The 27,331-nt window shown below is 42.1% G+C and overlaps 2 protein-coding genes across 3 annotated transcripts in view; one reads left to right on the forward strand and one right to left on the reverse strand.

Annotated features, from left to right (window-relative positions):
• Window positions 1-11,532, forward strand: part of TMEM204 (transmembrane protein 204) — a 31,341-nt gene extending 19,809 nt beyond the window's left edge. The window contains exon 3 of the mRNA XM_082200156.1: window positions 11,186-11,532. Coding sequence (XP_082056282.1) covers window positions 11,186-11,430 — 245 coding nt within the window. The 3' untranslated portion in view covers window positions 11,431-11,532. The remainder of the gene's footprint in view (window positions 1-11,185) is intronic.
• Window positions 1-27,331, reverse strand: part of IFT140 (intraflagellar transport 140) — an 80,686-nt gene that overhangs the window by 38,530 nt on the left and 14,825 nt on the right. For both annotated transcript variants that reach the window (XM_082200022.1, XM_082200021.1), the window contains exons 10-18: window positions 27,109-27,312; window positions 25,911-25,983; window positions 24,768-24,859; window positions 23,674-23,801; window positions 22,610-22,727; window positions 21,548-21,678; window positions 18,906-19,056; window positions 17,867-17,998; window positions 14,933-15,126 (exon numbers count right to left, since the gene is read on the reverse strand). In XM_082200022.1, coding sequence (XP_082056148.1) covers window positions 14,933-15,126; window positions 17,867-17,998; window positions 18,906-19,056; window positions 21,548-21,678; window positions 22,610-22,727; window positions 23,674-23,801; window positions 24,768-24,859; window positions 25,911-25,983; window positions 27,109-27,312 — 1,223 coding nt within the window. The remainder of the gene's footprint in view (window positions 1-14,932; window positions 15,127-17,866; window positions 17,999-18,905; window positions 19,057-21,547; window positions 21,679-22,609; window positions 22,728-23,673; window positions 23,802-24,767; window positions 24,860-25,910; window positions 25,984-27,108; window positions 27,313-27,331) is intronic.

Consider the following 27,331-nt stretch of genomic DNA (forward strand, 5'->3'; position numbering starts at 1 on the left):
ACTGTATACATAAAAATAAATATGTACATTTTAGGGCAAGATTTATGAATGAACACACAAATGGTAGGTCTTCTCTGATAGATTATGTCCTTATTGATGCCACACTGAATGGGAAGACAAGCAGGGTACACTCTCATAAAAGGCTTGAGAAAAATGCTGGCATAAAGCAGTAATCTCAAAGCTTCTTCAGACATAGCACCAACACAGAACTACAATTTGAAACATTGGGACCCGCTTTTTAAAAACAAAACTAAACCCCCCCCCATGCATGTTACCAACTTCTTGTTTTTTTCTTTAGGGTGACCAGATGCATCCTGTACCCTTTAGTACTTGTACAGAAGAGAGAACTTTGGAAGGCGTTGCATGTCACACAGGTGTGTGCCTGCTAAAATTCTTTTACACACAACTATTAAAAGATACAGGAGGCTTCAACTCTGGTCACCCATCTTCTTTAAGAAACCAAACCAAAACTAAAGGATGGAATTGTGTCAATGCTGCTGCAGCGGTACACCTTAGGTCAGGGCATGACCAACAGTGTAGACTACACAAAATCCAAGCCAGTATCTTATTTTCATCCTATCTTCATAGTCTGCAAACCATACAGCAGTTTCCCAATCATCACAGTGAAGAGAAGTCACACTTCAGAGAGAGTTGAGTATTTCAGTCATACCTCAAATACCCCAAACATAATAATGACCTTGGCAAGCACACAGTCACTCGTCAACACTCACCACACCGACGCTTACGATGGCTCCTAGCCCTGCATCATTTTTACTTCAGCCACCTGCGTGTGTCCTTGATAGAAGTGCATCCTTTTTTCTTTTTAAAAAATCTAACAAAATACAACCTTAGGAAGCAGAGAGGAAGGAAAGAGTAGAGGAAGTGGTATTGCTCTGGCGGCTGCACATGGATTCACACACAGTTCCAGAACTGTGCAGCCTCACACCTTACAGGAAAGAATTGTTTGCTTTGGAAAAGCACTGTGGTGAAAATGGAAGCAGTTTTGTGCACAGAGGGTTTTGAGTAAAAGCTCATAAATTTTACTTTAGAGGCTTTTCTTTATAGAGACAGGATTTTGAATAGCTTCTATGTTCTTCAAGTAGACAAGCTTTGCCTTTTACACTTGTTAATAAGTGAAAATCCCCTGCAAATTCTGCTATCATGTGCAATCAGCTTTGCTTTGTAAAAAATGTTCAGGAAATTTGAAGAAGTCAGCTTCACACCACTCAAATAGTCTCCTATCAGCAAACATCCTTTCAATTCCCTCCCCCAAGCAGTTTTGCAATTAAATGAAACTTTGAAAAATTAAATGGGAGGGGGCAGGAGTCGGGGTCATATGTATGCAGAAACACATTTATATCCATAAAAGAGATACACATACAACAACCCCCCCCCCCGGTAGCTGTTTCGATAAACATAAACATATGCATGGTCAGGAGAAAGTAGACCAAAAAAGAAGTTTTTCTCCGTCTCTCAAAATGCACCCCCTACCCAGGTCAGGGTCATTCAGTGAAGATAAATGGTGAGAAATCAAGGAGAGGCAGTGGTTTAGGAACCTCAGCAAGAGAGGGCTGTTGTCTTTATATTCTGCTTGTGGGCTTCCCATACGCATCTAGCTGGCCACTGTGGAAAGCAGGGTATCAGATTAGATGGGCCACTGGTCTGATCCAGCATTGCACTTCTTATATTTTATATGTGTTTATTCAATAATCAAGCTACAGTGGAAGAAGGCTTCATTATAAAAAATATGTTTTGATGTGTGTGGCCCCCCCAAACCAGGGGGGAAAATAATGACTTAGATGTGTTTTAAGCCAGTGATGTGTACAGAGTCCGAGGTCAAGTGAGGTTTCCATTCCAAAGAGTTTGTATTGAGCAGAGCTAATCATTATATAGCTAGCCAAATAAGTAAGAACAGGCTTCCTCAACCTCAGCCCTCCAGATGTTTTGAGACTACAATTCCCAGCATCCCTGATCACTGGTCCTGCTAGCTAGGGATCATGGGAGTTGTAGGCCAAAAAAACATCTGGAGGACGAAGGTTGAGGAAGCCTGAGTAAGACAATCCTGTGTTGCAAGGAGAAAAGGGATTCTGCTTCAGGCAAGGTTGCCAGGATGGACCTGCTGGCAACATGTATTTATTTCTATTCCACCTTTCTTCCAATGAGCTCAAGGTGGCATATATTGTTCTCCCGCTCCCCGTTTTACCCTTACCCTGGTGAGGTAGGTGAGACTGGCTCAAGGTCGGACTGTATTAGGTTTTGAACCCTGGCCCTCAGGTCCTCATCCAGCACACTGGCTCTCCTTTTCAATCCTTATGTTATACCATGATATCATTTTATTATTTAACACAAGCACGACTCTGTAGAAACAAATGAAGATAAGCTTTGAAACTGAAGTTGGCTTTCTGCCAGAATGATTCAAACAGGAAGCTCATTATTCTGATCCAAAATGTAAGTTCACAGAGCAACGTTCCCCTTCCTACTTTGCCTGCCCAACCATTGACACCATCCCCTGCAGGATTCTTCTTAACAAATCCATTATCTATTTCCTTTCCCAGTAGAAAGGCACCCTCCACCCCACTTAATGCTGACTCGTTTTCGCCAATTAACTCTTTTGGAGACACCAAAACACAAAACAAATAACGGACAATTTTTACAGTGGGACAAGAATTTAGCAGGTTTTCTACACAATAAATATGAACAGATTGATTGGCCACTGTAGGATTTTTTTTATAAGTGATTCTGTATTCTTCAAACTTCCCTCCAGCAGACATTTTATCCTGCTGAGAGTCTTTGGAATAGGTGTTTCAAAAGCTTGACTTTACCCAAGAATGGAAGAATAGGTGGTCAGATGCAAAATTGCCATCTGGATTATTCTTAGGACAGCAGCCATTCAAAAGAAGACGTTGCTTTAGGTGTCTCCCCTTTAGGTTCTCCCTGCTGCTCCAATGATGTTGTTAGAAATGATGCTCAGCAGGAGAAGGATCACATGTAAGTCCAGACCACAGGGGCCAACTTCTGAGGAAGTCTGAGGGGGCAAGTGGCGTTGTGCATGACATCAGTCAGGCAGAGCTAAACGTAGCAGCAATGCGGCTTCAATGGCCAACAGCTTCTCCTCCTGCTGCTGCCACCACTGGCAAGGGACTGCTTCCCACCTCCTTCCCCTCCATGGCAGGAGGAGGAGGACCTGGCCACTGAATCCGTGCCATGTTTGGCTCTATGCTTTACTTCCCCTGCCCCCTCATGTTTTGGACAAGTGGGAGTTGGTGCTGTTGGCCCAGACACAGGTCAAGTCCACAATGCTGGTTCAGAAGTGACATCATCAAAGTTTCAGATATAAATTAATTCCTAGAATTCCATCCTGGAAACTAGATTGTGAAAAAAGGGAGCTTATGGCTACTGCTGGCCTCCATTAATTTATCTAATCCCCTTTTAAAATCATCAAAACTGTTGACTACGATGTCTTATGGACGTGCATTCCATAAGTTATCATGGCTGATATTTAAATGGGATCTCTGTGTTCAGAGTCACACACTCGCTCTGAATAAGGGGGACTGAGGAGAAATGAGGTAACTATCACTTTTGTGCTCTCCATTTGAGCTTCTAGAACCCAGTGGATGGCAGCTGTGGGATGGGGAACCTGTGACCCTTGAGTTTTTGTTGCTGTCCCATCAGTCACAGCCAGCAGCTCTACCTGTTTCTTAACCTCGGTGTTTGTCTAGAACAGTTTTGGCATGCCAAACTGAACCTATATGCATCACTTTAAAATATTCTGGTGACATAAGTAACTTTTAGACCTTCCCCACCTGCCTGGGACTTGCCATGAAATCTGAAGAGAAGAAAAGGGTGGCGTGTCATTCATTCACTGCTGTTCAGAGTTAGAGTTCAAGCAAAGGTCCTGTGAAGGGAAACAGCCTTGCTAACACAAGTGGTTTTATTTTGAGCAACACAAGGAAGTTTAGTAGCTTTCTGTGATGAATAATTAGTCCCTTACATAAAAGATGAAGAACCTGGAGAGTGCTGGCTTACGTTAGGCCAAACTTTAGTGGCTTATATAGCAAGGGTGGGAGTGGGCTAGGATGAAAATGATTGGGGGGGGGGACAGAAATAGAATACAGGATTTCCATTAGAGATGTACAATTCTGTCATTTTCTGTTCCATGACAGTTTTCACACTTACATATGCGTCTCACACAAACACATAGGACAGTAATGCAGAAACTACAGTCACTTTGATATGGTATACAAAGAAACTAACAAAAATAATCATTTCTGCCACTGTTTTCCTCTGCTGATAAAACCTGAGACCCGTGCTTAACCAGACTCCTGGCAACTGGTGGAAATGGACCCCCCCACTCAATCTGTTCACTTGGAGTTGGAACTCTTTTTACAGAATTGTATCTGAACACTTCATCACATACCTCTGCTTCAACATCTTGAGACATTTGAGGCTCATTTCTTCTGCATTTTATTTCCCCTAATTCCTGCAACACAGCTTAGGTCGGGAAAAGGAGACTGGCCTTTGGCCAGCGGAATAAACACAACCTAGCCCTGTTGCTGCCGCACGTTACCTCTGATAACATTTGTACAGCATACTGCTTTTTGGAAAGGCAAACATAGGCCACTTTGCTATCTATATATTTGAAGGTACCCCACTTTGCTTACTGAAGATATAAGTGAAATATAGCTGTGCCTTCACACTATAATACCAATATGCTTGAATTGCTGCATGATTGCTGCATCTCTAGAAATCATTCATCACCAAATTACTTAAAGATCACAGCAAAGATTATGTGTATTTGTTCTACATTTAGATACAGAAACATAGGGTTGGAGAGGACCAGTAATTCCAGGTTTCAGAGAAAGGCCTATAGAAATCTAGAACCAGTTCTTTAATCCCTGCACCATTATGTCAGTTGACTAGGAGAGAGAAGTACAAGGGTTCATGCTTGCTGATGAATTGCCAATAGGTGGACATTTCTTGAACTAAGGAGTCAATCAAGACTAGCCATTCTCACACATCTTCTTTGTATCTCAACCCTGGGCCAAGCCAATATCAGACACCATACCCTTCAACATTTCTTCAATGAAAATAGAGACGTTCCATTTCATAATGATAATTTTACTATTTATAACTCACACATCTTACTGGGTTGCCCCAGTCACTCTGAGCAGCTTCCAACATATATAAAAATATAATAAAACATTAAACTGGACTTCTCCGCGACCCTTCCCCTCTACAGGGAGGTGGGACCAATTCGGATGGTCCGCCCCCGCCACTTAAAAGATCCAAATGGTTTCCAGAGAGTGGTAGGGGATGCTTTATCCCATGTTGATGGCCTTTCAGCTGATTCCCTGGTGGCCCGCTGGAATGCGGAGTTAACCAGGGCTATCGACTGTCTGGCTCCGAAGCGCCCTCTCCGATTGCATGGAGCCCGGACAGCCCCGTGGTTTTCTTCGGAGCTGAGGGCGATGAAACAATCGCTGAGACGGCTAGAGCGTCGGTGGCAGAAAACTCACTCCGAATCTGACCGGACACAGGTTAGAGCTCAACGTCGAGCCTACCAAGTGGCGATAGCGACGGCGAAGAAGACTTTCTTCACCGCCTCTATTGCATCTGCAGAAAATAGTAGCAGGAGACTCTTTCAGGTGGTCCGCAATTTAACGGAACCACCTTTACCACCGGGGCCTTGTAAAGACCCCAAAATCTCCTGCAATGATTTTGCAAAGTTTTTTGCAGATAAAATCACTCATATTCGGAAGGAGCTAGACACCACTGTGGGAGCAGGGCTGGGGCGGGAGAGTGCTAGAGCCCTGTCTGGTCAAGTTGCATGGCATCAATTTCAATCCGTTACCCCCGAGGATGTGGACAGGCTGCTTGGACGCGTGAAACCAACCACCTGTCTCCTTGATCCTTGCCCATCCTGGCTAATAAAAGCAAGCCGGGAAGGGCTGGGCGATGGGCTCTGCGGGGTGGTGAATGCTTCCCTCTGTGAGGGAACATTCCCAGATCTGCTGAAAGAGGCGGTCATTAAACCGCTTCTTAAAAAACCATCTTTAGACCCGGCCAGTATGGCCAACTATCGCCCAGTCTCAAATCTTCCATTCTTGGGCAAGGTGATTGAGCGTGTGGTTGCTGAACAACTCCAGGCACGCCTGGAGGATGCGGACCATTTGGATCCCTTCCAATCAGGGTTCAGGCCTCATCAGGGGACTGAAACTGCCTTGATCGCACTGGTTGATGATCTCCGGCGAGCTAGGGACAAAGGTGAGAGTTGTTTCCTAGTTCTGCTGGATCTCTCAGCGGCCTTTGATACAATCGACCATAACATCCTTCTGGACCGTCTAGAGGGGTTGGGAGCTGGGGGCACTGTTATACAGTGGTTTCGCTCCTTCCTCCTGGGCCGTGTTCAGAAAGTGGTGGGGGGGATGAGTGTTCAGACCCTTGGGCCCTCACTTGTGGGGTGCCTCAGGGTTCCGTCCTCTCCCCCATGCTTTTTAACATCTATATGAAGCCGCTGGGAGAGATCATCAGGGGGTTTGGACTGGGTGTCCATCAATATGCAGATGATACCCAGCTCTACCTCTCTTTCAAATCAGAACCAGTGAAGGCGGTGAAGGTCCTGTGTGAGTGCCTGGAGGCGGTTCGAGGATGGATGGCGGCTAATGGATTGAAGTTGAATCCTGACAAGACAGAAGTACTGTTTTTGGGGGACAGGGGGCGGGCTGGTGTGGAGGACTTCCTGGTCCTGAATAGGGTAACTGTGCCCCTGAAGGACCAGGTGCGTAGCCTGGGAGTCATTTTGGACTCACAGCTGTCCATGGAGGCGCAGGTCAATTCTGTATCCAGGGCAGCTGTCTACCAACTCCACCTGGTACGCAGGCTGAGACCCTACCTGCCCGCGGACTGTCTGGCCAGAGTGGTGCATGCTCTAGTTATCTCCCGCTTGGACTACTGCAATGCGCTCTACGTGGGGCTACCTTTGAAGGTGACTCGGAAACTACAGCTAATCCAGAATGCGGCAGCTAGACTGGTGACTGGGGGCGGCCGCCGAGACCACATAACACCGGTCTTGAAAGACCTACATTGGCTCCCAGTACGTTTCTGAGCACAATTCAAAGTGCTGGTGTTGACCTTTAAAGCCCTAAATGGCTTCGGCCCAGTATACCTGAAGGAGCGTCTCCACCCCCATCGTTCTGCCCGGACACTGAGGTCCAGCGCCGAGGGCCTTCTGGCGGTTCCCTCATTGCGAGAAGCATAGCTACAGGGAACCAGGCAGAGGGCCTTTTCGGTGGTGGCGCCCGCCCTGTGGAATGCCCTCCCATCGGATGTCAAGGTGATGGACAACTACCTGAAATTCAGAAGACATCTTAAGGCGGCCCTATTCAGGGAAGCTTTTAATGTATGATATTTTAGTGTTTTTTGGTTTCTGTGGAAGCCGCCCAGAGTGGCTGGGGAAACCCAGCCAGATGGGCGGGGTACAAATAATAAATTATTATTATTATTATTATTATTATTATTATTATTATTAAACATAAAAAACCTTTCCCTTTACAGGATTGCCTTCAGATGGCTCAGGGGTTGGATAACTCCATACCCTCCACCATTTCTCCAATGAAAATAGGGACATCCTAAGGAAAAGTGGGACATTCCTGGATCAAATCAGAAACTGGGACAGCTCCTCTAAATCAGGGACGTCCCTGGAAAATAGGGACACTTGGAGGGTCTGAGACATTGCTGCTGTTCTGGGCTTCTCTTTTTTATTATTATCTCCTTCAACTCCAGTCATCATTTTAACAAAACTCTCATGTTTTGCTTCAAGTCAGTAGAATCACACACACAAATTGAAGCCAAAATTGTGGCAGTTGAGCTGTAAGTTGCCTGTTATATGACAGCTCTTTAAGCAACATCTAGATACCACTAACAGCCAGCCTATGCTTGTTCAAGCTTTGTCCTTTTTTACAAGTCCCTGTACTTTTAAAAAAAAGCAAACTAGCAAAAATACGATTTTATTGAAATTCTCCAAGTCCTGTGCTTTAATTTGGTTCATATCTTGAGTTAGACTGCAATCCTATACGCAGTTTCCTGGGAATAAACCAAAGAAACTCAGTGGGACTTATTTCTGAGTGGACATATGTAGGACTGTACTGCAAGTGCCCTACAATGACATCCCCACAGGGAAGAGTAAGTGAAAATGTGAGGAAGGGCTATAGCTCTGAGGCAGAGCATCTATTTCACATGCAGAAGGTCACAGACTCATTCCCCCAGTAATACTGAGCTAGATGGATTGGATTAGTGGTCTGGCTCTGTAAAACACAACTTCCTGCGTTCCTATCTTTCCATTTTTAAAGTACACAGGACAGCACACAAAAAATGTTGTTTCTGCAAGAGCATTTCCAGAAAAACTAGTCCGAGGGAGCAAAAGGCACTGTAAAGGACATTAGATCCAAAGGATTTAACCCATACTATACAGAAACTTAACTGTGAATGAAAGCTGGAGGTGGGTGGGAACCTGCTACTCCTCAGAACCATCCCTTTATTTCTTGCTATTTACCAAACAAAACCAGAAAGGCTTAAACAATTTTTATAAGGCTCTATAAAAATATAACACCATGGATTTTTTGGAACTTTTGTGAAAGGATAATTTGTACTAGACGGCACTGAAACTCAGCAAGTTTGCACATGGAAATCTAGTTCTAGTCACCCCCCCCAGCTGTCATATTCAAACCCAAGAATGTCATGGTCAGCAACTCAATTTACAGGTGGACTAATCTGAGAAGTGAATGAAGGGTGGGGATAAGCTACCACCACGTTCTCCAAAGCCAAGTGCCACCAAGTCCTAATAGCATAATTGTCACATCCGCTAATCAGTTTTCTTGCCTCCAGGGGAGAAGCAGCTGGTATCTTCAGGGTACTGAATTTAGCTGAAGGGCCTCTAGTTGCTGACTCCTTTAGAAGACTCACTATTGAAGAAAACAAATCATCAAGTTCCCTTGTAGCCATTTTTTTTAGGATGCAGTCACATACAATGGTCATATTGTAAGAGATGTGCAAGCAAAGCAGAGAGAGATCACCTTCTTCATGTCTGACCTGTCCTTGCCCACAAACCTAACGGAAATGGTATCTGCAGATCTTTATGTCTGTTTACGGGCCTTTGTTTATTCTAGTCTCCCTTTGCAAAGGGGCCCTTTTGTCTATGTGAATTCCTTCTGTTATGGTGGTGGTTAAGGAAGTGTTTATGGGAGTAGGGGAAGCTGATTTTTTTCCTATTATGTGAGACACATTTGCCTCTTTGTATATTGTTCTTGTCAGGCTAATTAGATCTATAAATTACTTCCATCAAAAGTTAATAACTAGACCTGCAAGGGTGGAGGAGGGAAAGAGAAACTAGAATGCTGCAGTGAGGTTCATCAAGAAATAGGGCACTGCCTTAAAGGGAAGGAGGTTTTGCAACTGCATACACAACATCTTGGGGTCAGATGTTCTGGGTTCTACTGCTGACCCCATGACAGATTTCCTGCATGGCTAGACAAGTCTCCTCACCTCAGCTTCCTCATCTCTGAAACTATGAATAACCGGATATTTAGGATACATATGAAGCGGGAAGCCACAGTGGGATTCTTTGTGTTCATAAAGATCTTCAAGAGCAGTGGGATAATGTGCTGCAGAAAGGCAAAATACTGTTGCACTTTAAGATTAGATGTTTTCCTACCATTTCACAGGAGATTCCTAGATAAAGGAATTTCCCAGAGGAAAAAATTATTTTCCTTCTTCACAATATCCGTGTTTATATAACTCTTCATTGAAAGCATGTGAATCCTTGTTCATGGCCTCTTGAACTAGTACCACATAGAGCCAACTCCATATGGAAAGCCACTGGTGTGAATGGCTCTTTCTGTGACTCAGGCGATTTTTAACTCTGTAAGAACAGTTTCCTAGAGAGGATCAGCTGCACTGACATTGTTTAAATTCATGTGCAACATGAAACAACAAGACAGCCTGCACAATCAATCTACTAAGTTGAGATGAGTCCACACATCAAAAGAGGTACCGGTAACTCATACAGGTGACTGCTTGTATTAATTGGACCCAGTACTGTCCATTGGTTTTAAAAACCTGCATAGCTGAGCTTAGAGTTTGAAGACCTTTCTACACATGATTGTTTGCCAATATGTATGGCACATCCTGGATATGTGAGTTTTCAATAGGGAACATCAGATTTTCTGAGTAGCCAAGGCACAGTATTTAGTATGAGTGGGGAAATGCCAGGCTTTGGAGTGCAAAAAAAATTCTGCTGACCTTGCTGCTGATTTCTTATGGTAGTTTTGTACATTTTATTGGTACTTTAAGTGGGGTTCTTATTATTGCCTTTTTTGTATCGCTATGATGTGGCAACTACTATGCATTCCCGCTGGAAGGAATGACAGAGAATAAAATGGAAATAAATAAATTAGAGTAATAGCTCAGTTGGTTAGAGTGTGGTGCTGATAATGCAAAGTTTGCAGGTTTGATCCCCATATGGGACAGCTGCATATTCCTTTATTGCAGTGGGCTGGGGCAAGGTGATTTTCAGGGTCCCTTCCAATCCTACAATTCTATGATAAAGGCCACAACTGGTGCTAGCTCAGTAACAGAGGCAAAACTCAGAACACAGCTTTTAAATTTAAAAACAAGGTTTCAGTACTGAAAGAATTTGAAAACCAGTGACCAGTACAGTATCTGCTAACGGCTCAGAGAAAACGAAACTGGTTGAATGGATTTCCTTTGTGCATCTAGAAATGCACAGATTCAAACTGGTTTCCAGTCTCCTTTTCCTACTCATTTATGTAACCTTGGTTCCAAAGTTTTACGTGTCCCTTGGCCTAATAGAACTAAACAGAAAATTTACATTGAGTGGTATTCAATGGTATTCAATGCCAAGTTTTACTCAGAGTACACCCATCAAAATTAATGGGCCTAACTTATTCATGCTCACTAATTTCAATGGGTCTACTTTTGATTAAAACATAGCTAAATATCACTCACTGTGTTTTATGATAACAATATTTAACTACTCTAGTGCCAAAATCTGGAGATGCACATTACTGGGCAAGATACAAAGTTCTTCTGCAACAAGCGTTTTTTCTAGAATGTCAGGTTCTAAATACATTACTCACATCTGGCATTCTATTCTGTACCTTTCTTTCAGGTTTCGTTCTGGTCATTGGGTTGGTGACCTTCTATCGTATTGGACCCTATACCAGCCTGTCCTGGTCTTGCTACCTGAACATTGGGGCTTGTCTTCTGGCCACACTGGCTGCTGCCATTCTCATATGGAACATCCTTCACCGACGGGAGGACTGCATGGCACCCAGAGTCATCGTTATCAGTCGTACCCTGACTGCTCGCTTCCGACGTGGGCTGGAGAATGACTATGTTGAGTCACCATGTTGAGAATATGTGGGTAAAAGGGGCAGACTCTTCAGAGAAGACGACATACAAAATGGACTGCTTTCTATGAAATATGCCATGTAATTTAAACATTGAAGGAAATCACTAAGTTCACTTTTCAATTAAAGAAGCCCAACATTATTACTTGGATGGGCTACATCTATATACATGTGTACATTATACACCATCTCTCCTCTCTGATGTACAGTGTAAAATATTAACAGCTTAACTATCCTGATGGAACTTCAGTCAAAAGTCAGGGATATTAAGGGTGGTGGCATATGTACCCAAACCCAGGAAATGCATTGCAAAAAAGAGGACAAAACGGGACAGAGATTTAAATAAATGTGCATCTGCTAATTTAAATGTACTGTCGCAAATTTAGAAACAATTACTATAATTAAATAGAAACACAATATATTTCACTATGGTGGGGAACAAGATGGTAACCTGTGTGTCTGTGCAAACTGCTGTCCAGGTGCTAACTGTTGATGGACAGCAACTTATAAAGCCCTCCCTGTTTTCTTTCCTTATGGTTCTTTAACTTTAAACCAGGCATGAAGTAGAACACCCTTCAAATGGAGGATGACTTTAAGCAGAAGACTGTAATCTGAGAAGTAGTGCACGTGGCCATTCTAGGAAGATTTGAAATGTGGCAGATCTACCCAAGATGAGTTTTGTAGGACTATGGAAAGGGGGAAAGATAACCCAATATTCCAAGCTTGAAACTTGGTTCGGTGAAAGTTATCCCACACTGAAAAACTTAGCTATGGAAAGTATCTTTTTTTGGATCCAATAACATAAAGCACATGAAAGAGGAAAGGAAAACTTGTTCCATGTTACATTTTCATCAACATCATACAACTAATAATGCTTGTGTAACACATACGTTATATTAAAGAGTCAACCATCCATAATGTTAAGTGCATCCAATCTGGTAGGAACCATTATTTGTATTTCAAAATTTACAAACCAAAAAGCTACTGACATAATAGCAGAATTTATAAAGAATGTCAGCATTTTTTTAAGGAATGAAAGTTGAAGGTCTCAAGCTTTTAAAGCAAATGTTTTAGAAAGCTTCACATGCCATTAACCGATGATAAAGAAGTACACCCAAAAAACCCAGCACCTTGTAATGTGATCCACTTATATAGTTATGTTAATAACCACAGTCCCTCTTTTCATCACCCTAAACAGTTACCCAGTTCAAATTATACTACTGGGCATTTTCATATTTGGTGCTGATTTGAAAGATTCACTGCTGGGTATGTAAGATGCCATGTCAAAAATTGAGATCAGAGGCGGATTTAAGACTGTGCAACCAGTTCCGCCACACTGGACACCAAGCCTAGGGCAGTGTTTCCCAACCGGTGTTCCGCGGCACACTACTGTGCCGTGAGACACTGGCTGGTGTGCCGTGGGAGGGAGGCAGGCGAGTCGGGCGGTGAGAGGCGGCGGCGGTGAGGATCCGCGTCGAGCCGGGGGCGGCTCCGCGGTGGTGGTGCCGAGCGGCGGGGCAGCGCGTGCAAAAGGGAGGAGCGCGAGACAGCGGAGGAGGAGGAGGCCGGTATGTCCGGGCAGCAGCAGCAACAACAGCACCAGCAACTCCCGGCGACGGCTCCTCAAGCCCCGCCGCCGCCCCCTCCTCCGCCCGCTATCGCCGCCACCACAACAGCCGCCGCCGCCTCAGTTGCCGCCGTCCCTCAGTCCCTCGCTCTGCTGCCTCCTCCCACCCCCAAAGCTTGGAGGTTCCCCGGCAAGGGGGAGGGAAAAAACTTTCACTTTCGTGTGTCCCTCCCGGCGTGACGCTGCGCGCTGACGTCACGGGGCTGTGCCGCGGTGGTGTGCCGCGAGATTTTTTTCCTTAAACAGGTGTGCCGTTGCCCAAAAAAGTTTGGGAAACACTGGCCTAGGGGATGCTGCAGGGCATCACAACTATGGTGTAGTGAATTAAGAACGGAAGGCAAGAGGCAGGGAGGTGCTGAATTTTGGCCTCACACAGGGCGCCACTGAAAATTTGATAGACCAAAGTCCACCCCAGTTGAGAGACAAACTACAGACGCTATCAGGAGGCGCAGAGTAGGGTAGAGTTTGAGTTGAGTTTACTAAAGATGAAAGTTACTCCTAATTTATCTAATGGGAGTGCAAAAATATTGCCTTCCAACAAGCCTCATAATTCTGTTTGGCATAGCACTGAAATTATTGTAAAACAACCAGGTCCAAAACACATGGAAGAAAGAAAGGTGGGAAAAGCAGGAAGTGACATGTGTGTCACATAAAACTGAAGATGCTACAATTTTGCTATAGGCATAGCCATTGAGACAGAGAGGTCAGGATGACAGAGCTGTGAACTTATATTTTTGCTGTCTCTTTCTCAGAGACTTGTGTAGTATATATCTTTAAATCTGTGCTTTGATTTTTGGCGTCACCAGCTCATCTTCTCCACTCCACTCCACTCCCACCCCAATTTCATTTTCTTCACAAAGAAAATAATCAAGCTGGCTCTTGAATTTCATTACAATGCAGTTTGGATGCCAAATAAGGGAGAAAGCCAAGTTTGTCACTTAAGCCGCAGCACTGCAGGACAAATTAGCGCCCATAGCACACATACAGTTATTGAGGAACTATAGTAAGTGCAGAATACACACTAACCATTCTTGGGTGTCTCTAGTACTATGAAACTTCATACATAAAATTATTCAAGACAATTAAAGTTAATAGTTCTGTGGACACTTAACTGAACACACTGGGTCTTGCTGTTGAATAGGACTGTACTGTACCTATACTGTTGTATAGGATTGTACTGTAAATAATGCAAGTTGGAACCATGAAATGAAAATTGTGTGGGCACGCAACTATGTGTTGAAACAAATTGTCCTTTCCTGCTCTTAATTTCCCACCACACTCCACGGCCAGCCTCCAGAATTTAACACAGACTTGTAAGGCCATCTTCCTAAGACTGCACTGAATGATCACATAATCAAAAACTGGATTTTATTTTAAAATTTGCCTGGCTTGCTTTCTGGAAAAGCTCTGTATGCTAAAAATTAAATGTGCTCTAATTAACTACCTTTAATAAAATAAAATATTGGAATATTTAAGACATGTTATTTCTGCTAATATTGCAATAGCCATACTATAATAATGTGAAATTAAAAACAAATGGTGGCTCTGTGGCCAGTTCTACTGTTATGTTTTTGAGTCATTGTGTTTGTTGTAGAGGGATAAAGTAGCCAATGTGGTTGCCCTCAAGGGAAAAAAATTCCAAGAACTGACCAAGAGGGTTTGTGTTCTGCTATAGGAGCAGACAAAGCATTCCAATGACATATCTCAAACTACTTTTGAAACTTCAGAGTTTGAAAAAAAGGATAATAATTGGGGCTGCATTACAAGAAATATAAGCCCCAAAGTTCCATGGGCATCTGGATTTACTTACACACCTCTTTGGATCCTAGCCAGCACATACACAAATCTTGTAAAAACCAAACCAAGTTAGTGTCCCTACTTTTTGATGAGCTTGATGGATTTGAAGGCCTCATCCATATCCCCAATGGTGAGATAGAAGCTGAAGTTAAGCATAGCATCACATGTGGCCTTGTCACACTCTTCCAACCCAATGAAGTCGCGCAATGGCCTTCTGGCTACCATTTGATAGAGTGTTACCCCACTAGGCTCTGCCTCATGTTTATCAGCTTCCGGCTGAAAGGAAAACACAAGTCATATGACGAGCAGAATATCATTAGTTTTTCCCATGAAAAGAAATTCCTATATAATTTTAAAGCCTGTGACAGCAGCTAGATTCTTATCCAAAACAGTTCTTAGATTTTGAAGACAGTGAAAGCCTCATATTAGCACTATACTTATTATTTTTTACTAATCTAAAAAAAGTCTTTAAAAGGAGTGCTACATGACAAAAGGGATAAACAAATCCAAAATATTTTCACAATATTTAAGGAGTACAAATAGCAACTTGCAAACCCAACCACTTCTACTTTCTGAAGCTTTCACCCTTTGGGAAAAATTAAGAGTTGAGCTATTTGGAGCAATCTCTGGGACAAGTGACTATCGTACAGCAGCAATGTGGAAGCTTTTTAAATGGTCTGCAACACAGTGACTTTGTAATATGAGAATTCTCCTACTTCCATTCATCTTTACAGCTCACAAGATGATGTAAATTGTACACTGCTTTAGAGGCCTTCGACAGAAAAATGGCTTGTACGTATAAACAAATAATGCAGCTCATGCACTGCCAAATTTAAATAAATAGATACAAATGAACTGCAGGAGTTAATAGAAGACACAACACAACACAGCACATATAGGGAAATCCTATGGTGACTCCAAATGCAACAAAGTAATTGAGAATTCCAGTGGTGCACACCTTGATTTCACCAATAAGTATTCTTCTCTTTTCATCAACTGCCATTAGGTAATGTGTTTACATGGGCGAATCAGGGTATGCATCAACTAGTATCAACAAAAAGGCCCTGCCATATTAAATGTCACAAAAGATATCACAGCATCAGATATGTGGGGGGAAATAGACAGTGAATCATGAGTTTACTGGGCCATTGCAAGCACTTGTGAGTTGCAATTAAGAGAAGGCACTTGCACATAGACTTGAAGTACAGTGGTACCTCGGGTTAAGTACTCAATTCATTCCAGAGGTCTGTTCGTAACCTGAAACTGTTCTTAACCTGAAGCACCACTTTAGCTAATGGGGCCTCCTGCTGCTGCCGCCGCGCCGCCAGAGCATGATTTCTGTTCTCATCCTGAAGCAAAGTTCTCAACCCGAGGTACTATTTCTGGGTTAGCGGAGCCTGTAACCTGAAGCGTATGTAATCTGAAGCGTATGTAACCTGAGGTACCACTGTATTTCATTTTATCTCATGCTGCCCACCTCACTGACATCAAACCTACTTTTCTAAGTCTTCTAGAACCTTGTGCATAATTTTTAAGTGACAGGAACTGAAACAATGAAATCCGGGTGGGGGAGGCAAATTCATTAAATAAAGGCCAGCGAATGATACTTACATAAGGTTTATAGACAGAGCCTCTCCAAAACAACAACTATTGGCCAGCAGCAATGAAAAAGAAACAGAATGATAGGAGTAGCATTTTTTTATTAAAAAAAAGTATGTAGACAGAGTGAAGAATAAAACAGACAAAGCAGAAATAGTGACAGAAAATGCAATGAAACAGACAAGCTGCCTCTGTTACATGAGAGTATATAAACCTCAGGCATGGCAAGTATCTAAACTGCAGCTATTGAGGTCTTTCTTCTGTAATCTAGATGTGCTGTTTCACCCCAGTTATGTATAAGGAATATGTTATCACAGATATTCTTGCCGAAACGGGATTTTATTTTTCTCCATTTCCAAAATGTCAATGCTCTGGGTCTTGCTCTCAATTGTAATGAAGATGGGGATCAACTGCATATCCAGTATGAGTGGTGCTCTGTGCGTCACTCAAAAATGGCATCATGGCATTGCTCAGTGTCACATCATCATTACTTTGTCACCGTGGTTCACTAAGACTTCCAGTTCAGTGTTAAAAAGGCAAACCAAGAAGATGGGAAGCATGTTGGTGGACTATGAACAGATTATACCATATGGAATTGGACTGATCATGCTGCTTTTTTCTGCTACTTCGAGTGTCATTCTATGCACATTTGAAGAGCCCCAAATGATAGAACAGTGCAAACAAATCAAATCGCTTGTAATTTCTAGTGATTTCTTATTTGCATTGCTACTTAATTACCTCTGCTGCTGTTGGATGGCAGCTCCAAAGGATTTCATCTGCCCCCACCTACCTACCCTAAGGTCCAGAGAGTGGACATTTATTGTTCTTCCTGGAGCCTTTATCAGTCACCCCTGAAACCAGAGAGTGGCTGGAAATTCAGACTATCCAACTGTCCAGATGGTGAAATGTCCCACTCCTTGGAGTGGGGGGTAACATCTGGTGCTACCTGGCACATTTTGAAGTGGGAGAAGCTATCATCTCCTATGGTCAACATGAAACCATAAAGGAGAAGTAGTTGAAACAGCCACCACAGAAACATCAAGGACTGCACAGTTAAATTACTGTACTGTCCCTCCACAGCCTTCATTAGTTACCACTGTCTTAACAAAAAAAAAAACCCCAGGACTTCATGTTTTATGTAACTTTGAACTGGAAGCTGAATTTGCTTGTTTTCCTATTCTCTTATCTCTTTATACTTTTGTATCATGTGTACAAAACTGCAAGGCCGCATGTGTATTAGATTGTAAGTCTGCTGTAATATTTGTACAGCACCCAGGAAGACATTAGGTGCTTTATAAATAATAACAGGAAAGTCTCAGTTTACCTTAACCTGATCCAGAGAACAAAATGTTTCCTGCATGGAGATAAGGGGGAAGCTTTCAAGGATCAACTCTTTATAAACTCTTTGACCACTTACCTTTTTGGCAAAATAGTAATGTGGCACCTCCATTCCCAAAAGAGACCGGTAGGCTGATGGCAATGGAAAGCGATCATGGAGCAAAAGCCCATGCTCTTCAGTAATGAAGAAGGATACGATCAAAACATCCACCTGGAAGGGGAAATTGAACACTATTTGGGTTTTATGCAGCAATATCCTTTTTACGGCTTGTTTTTATTTTCCATTTTCACTTGGCAGAGTTCTCAGTTAAACAACAGAACACACACCTGCTACGGATGGCCAAGTTACAGGGATCCTCTCTAAACTGATCATAAAGTCACACCACAAATCAGCCTGTACTCCAGAAAGACAGTAACAAAGCGTCCTGTATTTCAGAAACAAACCACCTCTTCACTCAACAGGGGAAGCCCCTGCAAACATTTATGTTGACATAAGCCAACCACTTTGCTAAAGAGGAGCTACAAAAACAAAACAGAGCTATATATTAGACTGCAGAACAGAGGAAACGGCTTATACCAAGTTAAATCATTAGTGCATCTAGCTCTGTTTATACATGGGATGAGGAACATTATTTCTCCTGAGGGCCACATTCCTTCAGGGGAATTTGCCACAGGCTGAATTTTTGCTGGTGGGAGGGGCTGCAGCTGGCAGTGGGTGGGGCTATAGCCCAAAGTGGGCAAGGCTATCCACAGGCAGCTGTGATCACTCAGAGATAATGGAATTCTACACATGCACAGAGATTATCCCCCTTTTAGACACTCTGCAGGTGAAGAGAAGGTGAAAAATACCTGAATCGTGGAACTGAGAGGAGACTCCTGGCTGAACCCTTCCTTATTATCAAACCCTGACAATCATTTATGCTAAACAACATGTGAACTGCTACTGTCACAAGATTTCATACAGTCAGCCTCTTTTATTTTAAGTTTCAAGACCTTCAAGAAGGATTCCTCGTGGCAACCAACTGAAGCATTCTAGCTAAACCCCTGAGCACAGAGTTAACATCAACAACCAATCCCTACAGTGCAACAAGCCAGAGGAGAATAGGAGAAAGACATACTGAGTTTTCTTCTGATTGCTGATTCTTGTCCAGGGACTGCTGACTTCGGTTCCGACCTGTTTCACACACAAAAAGCCTTGGTTCGCTTTGATCCCAAAAGTGACTAGTAGGAATACGATCACTCAGATCTGGATATTCAGAGGTGTTTCTCCTACATAGACAACACAAGTATAAATCCAGACCACAACTACTTGTAAAACACATCCATAATTAGTAATCAAAATATAGGGTGATTTTTTTTGGGGGGTGAGGTGGGGGGGGACACAAACAAGCAAGAACCAGACGACTGTATATGCTGGATTTGAAACTGTAACAGAATCAGATAGGTGAGCTCCAGCTAATGCTACATGTGATAGATGTCATCAAAGACATATTACTTACCCCTTGAGGCTATTACTGACAACTGACAGTTCAGTTAGTTTTAGTAAGGTAGAATGTACAGCAAATTTGCAATCTACCAAAAGAACCAGGACACAGAAAGAACGCTTCTCCCCGGCAAATCCCACCCAGCATGTATCATGTACGCAGCATCTTGGGCTCCATTGAGAAAATGTGGGATATAAATGCAATAATGAACAAGCAAATATAATGTCTAGGCCCAATTCACATTTCAAGTCCATTGGATCAGGGGTTCTTGAGCCAGGGATCCCTGAAGCCTGAGCTGGGACCTGCACAATCCATACCCTGAGATTCTGCACCCATTGGGGATCTGAATCAGGAACCCACATCCCCATTTCAACCTGTCAAGGCAGGCAATGTGCTTGGAGAGACTTTTCAGGCAGGAGGCGGCATGCTAGGCTCTATTGCCACTTCTGAAGGAAGGGTGAACTGCTCCTGAAGGCGTAAACGGCTTTAGTCCATTCTTAAGACTCAAGGACTGAAAGCTGCTCACCTGCAGCTCTCCATGGTGCTGCAACTAAAAGCCTCCTTTGCCCCATGGGCATCTTTGCTGAGGACAGGACAGCCCGATGCCAACTCATTAAGAGTGCAAACACTTACAATTAAATGATAGAACCACAGCAATAAATGCATATTCCAGAGGGAGAAAAGAAATAAGCCAACATGTAGGGCCACCTTATTTAATCAACTCTCCAGAAACTCATGAGAACATGAGGCCCACCAAATTCCAATTGGGGTTAGTGTGTACAGATGAGAAAGACTGGATGGGAACACACCTCCCCTATAAACACCATGAAAATGATGCTGAATATTGGTAAACAGGAGATCCAGTTTTACAGTGACCCCTGGTGGATGGTTTATATGTTTATAAACTACATTTCCATTTAAAACCATAATCAAAAGCAATTCAAAAATCATAGTGATTAATATAAGAGAAAATAAAAACTAAAATTATAGATAAAGCCAACTATCAGCAACAAAACAAGTGCCAATAAAAACTTGACTAGCTTCAGATTTCTGTGCAGTTTTTTTAAAGAACAGAGTAATGCAGAAACAGGACATAATGATCTTATAGGTGAACATATGTGAAAGTGAAACTGATTCATCCATCCCTACATGGCACTAATATCAAACACTATAGATTGTTGTTCATAGCAGCTTATTCTTGTGTGAGGCAGCTTTAAGTTCCCTCCGCTGGGTGAGTATAGAAGCAGTGCTATAATGCAAAACAATAAGCCAAATAAGGCAGACTCCAAATTCAACTAAATAATTAGGAGTTTTGTTGGTTCTAGCTGATGATACTTACGTAAGGTTTATAGACAGATCCTCTCCCAAACAACAACTACTGGCCAGCAGAAATGAAAACAAACAAACAAACGGAATGACAGGAGCAGTAAAAAAAAAAAAAATAGGGAGGGAGGGAACCAGTGCACACATTAATACAGGTAAAGTAGAAATAATGACAGAAAATGCAGCATGTCTTGCATGAATGGTACTATGTACACCACCCTAAAAGAATGGTGGCATGGCATTCTTCCTTGCCACATCCTTGCTTCTTTATCATGGTGCTTCCTGGAGACTTCCAGTTTAGCATTGTGGTGCCAAGCCAAGAGGAAGGGAAGCATGCCAGTGGACTGGGAACAGAATATAATGCACAGAGCTGGGCTAGTGCTGCTGCTTTTTCTTAGAAATATTGTCCCCCTTTGTGGCAGTCACCCCTGCCATTGGGAAGAGGGAAGTGCTACAGTTACCTCTATAAGGTGATGCTCCACCCTTAGCAACCAAAACAACTGGTACCATGGGAAGAAGACATGGAGCTTAGCATTAATTGATAAACTGAACTGATTATGCCCAGCAGCATAACAGCAAATATTGTGAGGCTTTTCAAAAGACTAGGAGCCTTTATCTCTTTTGTGAGGAAAAAATATTAGTGCTGTTCTGTGAACTCTTGCACAAGAGCTAGCAGAAGACTTCTCACAGAGCCATTCCACAAGGGGTTGTGTATAGTATAGTATAGTATAGTATAGTATAGTATAGTATAGTATAGTATGTGAACGTATGTACGTGTGTATGGACACACACACACTATAGTATATCAAAGAGTAAATAAGAAATGTGTAACTTCTAAGTTGCCTATAAAGAAGTCTTCAGGTGAGCTTATGCAAATAATTAATGTTTTTTTCCACTCTCATTAATTAATTCACATCAATAATCTCCACCTCAGGCTCAAAAAGCATTCTCACCCTTCAGCCTCCTGTCCAATGGAGATCATCTCCCTGGCATCCTTCTGTTGCCCAGATTGGAAATCAAACAGAGTGACTGTGTCCATTTCAATGTCATAGAAACAGATCTTGGAGTCAAGACTCCCATCAGCCTACAGAAGTATAAATAAGAGAAGTTGAACAGGAAAAGACAGCCTAATTGTCTCATTCTAGTCACTATGGTTCATAAAACTGAAGATTAATAAAAAACAATCTGGGATGGAAGAAACAGAGCAAGAAAAAAGAAATTTACAAAGCGGTCAAGATGGTTCTCTAGGTGTTCTCAAACTTGGTCAAGTAATTCCTCAAATCACATCGATTCTTGAATTACCATTGTTTTAAGGTGCATAACGCACAAATTTATTTGATTTGATTTACCCATTATAATATATGCTTGTGATATGTGTGTGTGCATATCTATCTATCTACCTAGACAGTGGAGTTTATTTGAAAAGTCAAACCTATATTAACACCAGCTTTTGGTTTCTGCCTGTACCTCCAGCATCTACAGAACTGGCAGAGTTGAAGAAATAATCCAAAGAAACATTGTACTTTGCAATCCAGAATAGCATGGCATGGGAGAAATCTATTCTATAACATTCTGGACTCCATGTAGAAGCTTGCACTAAAATCACACTAGTGATGGAACCTGTATGGAAGTATGGAACCTGCAGTGTGATACTGGCAATTTAGTGCAGATGGCTGCATTTTGGTAAAGTTGGTTCAGATGTGGTGCCAAGCCACGGCTGAGTGTTATGTGAATGAACTTTTGTGTTTGCCTGCTCCCTCAATCCCTTGTGTGTTCCATTTCTCCTGGTTTAGTGCTAGTCCTGGTTTGCAGGCAAATCATGGTTTCCCAATAAATCAGCTGAGAAATCAGAACACGAATGCACATAGGTAGTTCACAGAGCATCAAGCTATGGCTTGAACGCAGTCTGTAATAAACTGATCACAGATTCCTCCCAACAAGAGATTCATTGTTGGCCTAGCCATTCCATGCCCCATTCAGGTTTTAGTCACAGGCAAGGGACAGTCCAGACTCACCTTGTTGATGAGGATGCTAACTTTGTTGCCACTTGCGTTACACTTTACAGATGCAATCCCACTAGCGCCTGGAACCAGATCACCCAGGGCCTTGCTACTCGAGTGTGCTTTTGCCTCCCTGTGGGGGAGATGAGGCAGTTAGGGCAGTCTGCTCAACAAGAGCAAGCTCTTCACTAAAATTATGGGAATATGTGCATCATAATAAAATCCTCCTAGTAATTTGGTCTTAAGATAGCTGCTTTTTTGGTAACCACAAGAGTCATTTCTGGCTCATTTGTGAGTCATTTCATATATTAATTTCTCACATGATCCTTGCTTCTTTGTAAGAAGCCAGCGTGTATCCTCATGTGCGATGACTTTTTTTTTGCTCTGCACACGCAGAGCAAAGTTCACTGAGGCTAACTGCAGGTTCCCATTGTGCCAATACTTGGCAAAACATATAATGTGCATTTATGAGAAGCATTGGCATACGTCCCATTCTCCTACAAAGCAATGATATCCACATGGTAAGTAATCTTTGAGGAGCAATCCACAGTGAGGAAGAAAATGGCTCATTATGTTATTAGTCAATATCATACCAGATGGAATTACAAGTTCTTTCCTTCCCACACAAACTCTGCATGCCTGCTCTATGCTAGCAAGCGCAACCATGTCAACTTCTGCACTACAAGTATAAAAGAGGTATCACAGAACACACCAAAAAGTATGTGACACAACCAGTACTATGCCTGACATACCTTAGAAGTTTCAAAAAATTCAGCATCTACCAAAGTTCTACATGCTGAATCATGAAATTATACTTGAGCCATATTTTAATACAAACAGAATGATCTATGATCATGATAATGTCTGAAGCCTCTTGCAAATTCTGAGTCACTACAGGTCATCTCTGCTACACAATTGTAATTCTTAAGAAATTCAGTTTTTATTCATTACATAAATCTATAAAACAGCAAAAATCTACTCCTCATATTTTAATGTCAAGAATAATGTTTCAATGAACCTTAAATTTAAAAAGGAACCAAAAGATATATAATCAAGTTCCATTAATTGTTTGTTTGTACCTGCGAGAAAGATCAAAGATTTTAAAGTGAGCCAGGTCTGTTCCCACAGTCAAGAAATTTCCACAGACACTCAGGAGGCATGGATTCCCTTCAGATTCAGAGAACACCAGCAGCTGTTTTACAGTGCCCTAGAAGAGAAAAAGAGCAGCAACTTTAAAACCATCACTTTCCTTTCATTGATATATTACCACAAAAGACCATTTTGACTCATTACCAAGTAGACCCACAGCACCATATCTAACAAAGACATCAAAATGTTTGAAAAGAAAAAAGTTACCCTCCACAACTGTCCAGTTCTACCAATCTGAAACTTTAACATCACATATTAACTGTAGGATCTATCTCTATCTATCTATCTATCTATCTATCTATCTATCTATCTATTTATTTGGGACCCCAGTTTCCAAAATAGATGTCTGAATGTTATGTGTCATCAGCACACACACTCACAGGAAAGAAACAACAAATTATGAAGTATTCCACTGTCCCAGCATGGGAGTCTGGCACTTAACTTCTTCTGCTACAGTAGGGATGGGGAAGCTGACGCCTTTCAGATGTCACTGAACTACAACTCCCTTACATTTTATTTATTCGAGTTATATCCTGCCCTTCCTCCTGATGGAGCCCTGACCACTAGCCATGCCAGTTGTGACTGATGGGAATTGGAGTCCAAGAAAATTTGGAGGTTTCTTACCTCAGTTTTACAGGGAACCATAGCACACAAATGAAATGAAATGGGGGTGGGGGGAAGAGACTGGAAAAATTAGATGGTTCTTCCCCTCAAGGTATTTCCTCCAATTGAGGAAAAATGTTGGATAGAGCAGAGATCAGGGGGAAAGGCCATTTTTAATTAATTTTTGTGGTCCTCTGTGTCTCTACACAGGATTAGGCTGCCAAGTGCGCCTTTCTGATCTAATCATCGCCACTTTTATGTAAGCAGGTTTGGCAGGAAGGATAAACAATGACATTACTGTTAACTGGCCTGATTGTATTGGTAAGACTGCCTTTGGTTCTGCTACCAAATGTCACCCCGCCACCCTTCTTCGTGAGGCAGCCGCCTGCAATCATCCTCACATAAAAATTGGCTTGCTTACCTGCCAGGTGCGAACTTGAACACGATTTGGCTCAACTGTGTAAAGATTTTCTTCATGCATAGCCAGCACGGGGGAATCACAAGGGAAAGAACCTGGAACCACATAAGAGAGAACTTCTCCATTACAATCACAACCTATTGAAAGAAACAGTTAAGAGTTCCATCCAGATGGTCCATAAAATATGTTTCAGTAGTAGATAGGTAGCCGTGTTGGTCTGCCATAGTCAAAATAAAAAAAATTCCTTCCAGTAGCACCTTAAAGACCAACTAAGTTAGTTCTTGGTATAAGCTTTCGTGTGCATGTGTATCTGAAGAAGTGTGCATGCACACGAAAGCTTATACCAAGAACTAACTTAGTTGGTCTTTAAGGTGCTACTGGAAGGAATTTTTTTTTATCATAAAATATGTGTAATTTCCAATTAATCATCATCACATTCTTCCATCGATCAGTGTAGCACTCAGAAAATGATCACTACTTTTCTCCTACCTTGTCTTTCATGGATTAATTCCATCCAAGATCAAATGTAAAAATGTAAATGAGGCTATATTTTTAAGTACAGCAAACTGCACTACAGAAAGTCTTTCCAGATACTTCCTCGGCACCATATTGAATAAGGCTCCTAAGGTAGCATGGGCAGGAAAGAATATTGAATCTTACTGCACCTACTTGACTTCAATACTATTCAGAGTTTATAAAACATACAATGCCTGCTTTTTAACCGGATCCAATAAAAAGAGCACCAGGGACGCAGCCTCCTGAACATAGTGAATTCACGTGCTCAGTCTTTGGTAATTATATTCTGCATACTTTTATGACTCTGCTGCCTCCCTGGGCCACCATTTATATTGTGCAAACTGGTAATATAGAATATAGATAAGAAGACTGTATATGGAGAGGTACTGAGTCTGGATGTGGGAAATCTCCACTCATCACTAAGTAGTCTTGGGAAAAGCACTACCTTCCAGCACAGCCTATATCACAAGGCAAAAAAAAAAAAAAAAAAAACCCAACAAGCACCATAGAGAAAGAATGGATTGTAAATATTAAATACATACATACATACTTTGGCTGTATAAACATCCTCAGGGTACTTTGCATCCAACATCCACACTCACAAGTTACTCTGAAGCCCCTTCATCTTACCTGAATTTCGTGCAGTGGCAGCTGAGAGTTCGAAGATAGCAACTTGCTTTCCATTCCAGAATGCTACAGCATCCTAAGGTTTGCCATAGAATTTTTAAAAAATGCATCTTAAAACTTGTGCTTTGCAAACAGAAAATACATAAAACCAGTTTTTGCTAAATGCTACCACCCTTTACTACTAGCAACCCAAGACTAATTTATCAATAAATTGCAGTGTTGTGGCAATTAATTTGTTTGAATGGCAGGCCTATTTTCTATTACAGATATTTTGTTCTATAAGCAATGGAAATTCAGGAGATGACTCTATGGGGAATTAAAACCAGATTTTTTTAAAAAGAATGTTTTCATGGAATATTCTTATACTATTATGAGAGAGAGATGGGGGGGGGAGTTTTATACCAGATTAATCTGACAGTAAATATGTAAAATGAATACAAATGAGCTTCTTCAGACTAAGACAGTAAGAAAGCAGTGAAGGTGTTCTGCATCTTGATGCTAGGAAAGGATGTTACACCCATACAGAGAACTGCTAGACTTGTTTAGATGTCATGCAACAGCATCAAATATTCAAATCCACTCCCCTCTGCACCCATGTAAATATTTATGTTAACATCAGGGGGCTAGGAAAACCCTATGGTAATTTTCCTCCCTACAGGCAACAGCAGAAGGAGGTTGGGATTTGGAGGGTGGAAAAGCCTTGCTATAGCAGTTGACTGTCATATGCTCCTTCTCTCTTGAGGAAAACCTTGCAATTTTGTTTTTGCACAAAAGGTGATAAAGGAGTGCTGTCTGAACCTATATGAACTTGCCAAACAGCTGAGATTATAATTAGAGTCCCTCCTTCAGGTATCCTTGCTTGCAGAATTATCAGAGTAGCTACCAAAGAGAGGGCCTTTCCTGGGCTTCTAACCCAACTGTGGGAACCCCAAGGAAGGTCTGCCTGAAACATTTGTAGTTATCCTTTAGGTCTGTCCTGTCTACTCTAAGTTTTGGTAGTTAACTCTGGTGGCTTCATCTCATGTATTGTGTTTTTGTTTAGTTGTACTTGCCTGCACAGTATGTGCTTTACTGGCTGCTGCATCAATTATCACTGCTGCTCTGCATTCATTTTTAAAAAATAAACAAACAACATATTTTCCATCCCCCCACAAAGAAGCCCAACCTGACAAGAAAATCTATTGGCAGTGATGCAAGTTACCTTAGTACAACACACTCCATTCACGTGCATGTCAATGCGAAGGTTGTCAGTCATTTTTGTGCTGAAGGAGGTAATGTTGAATAGGTTTGGTGAAATTTGCACCACTGCCACTTGCTGGTGAAAGTGTGACAACATTGCCTGTTCATTAAGGATTGCTACAGAGCTGCCTGTGTTTACAGCCAACAAATTTTTTTTGGATCCCCACTAGAGATAATATGAAGAA

The sequence above is a fragment of the Podarcis vaucheri genome (genome assembly GCF_965113315.1).
Source record: "Podarcis vaucheri genome assembly, chromosome: 14".
Taxonomy (NCBI): Eukaryota; Metazoa; Chordata; class Lepidosauria; order Squamata; family Lacertidae; genus Podarcis; species Podarcis vaucheri.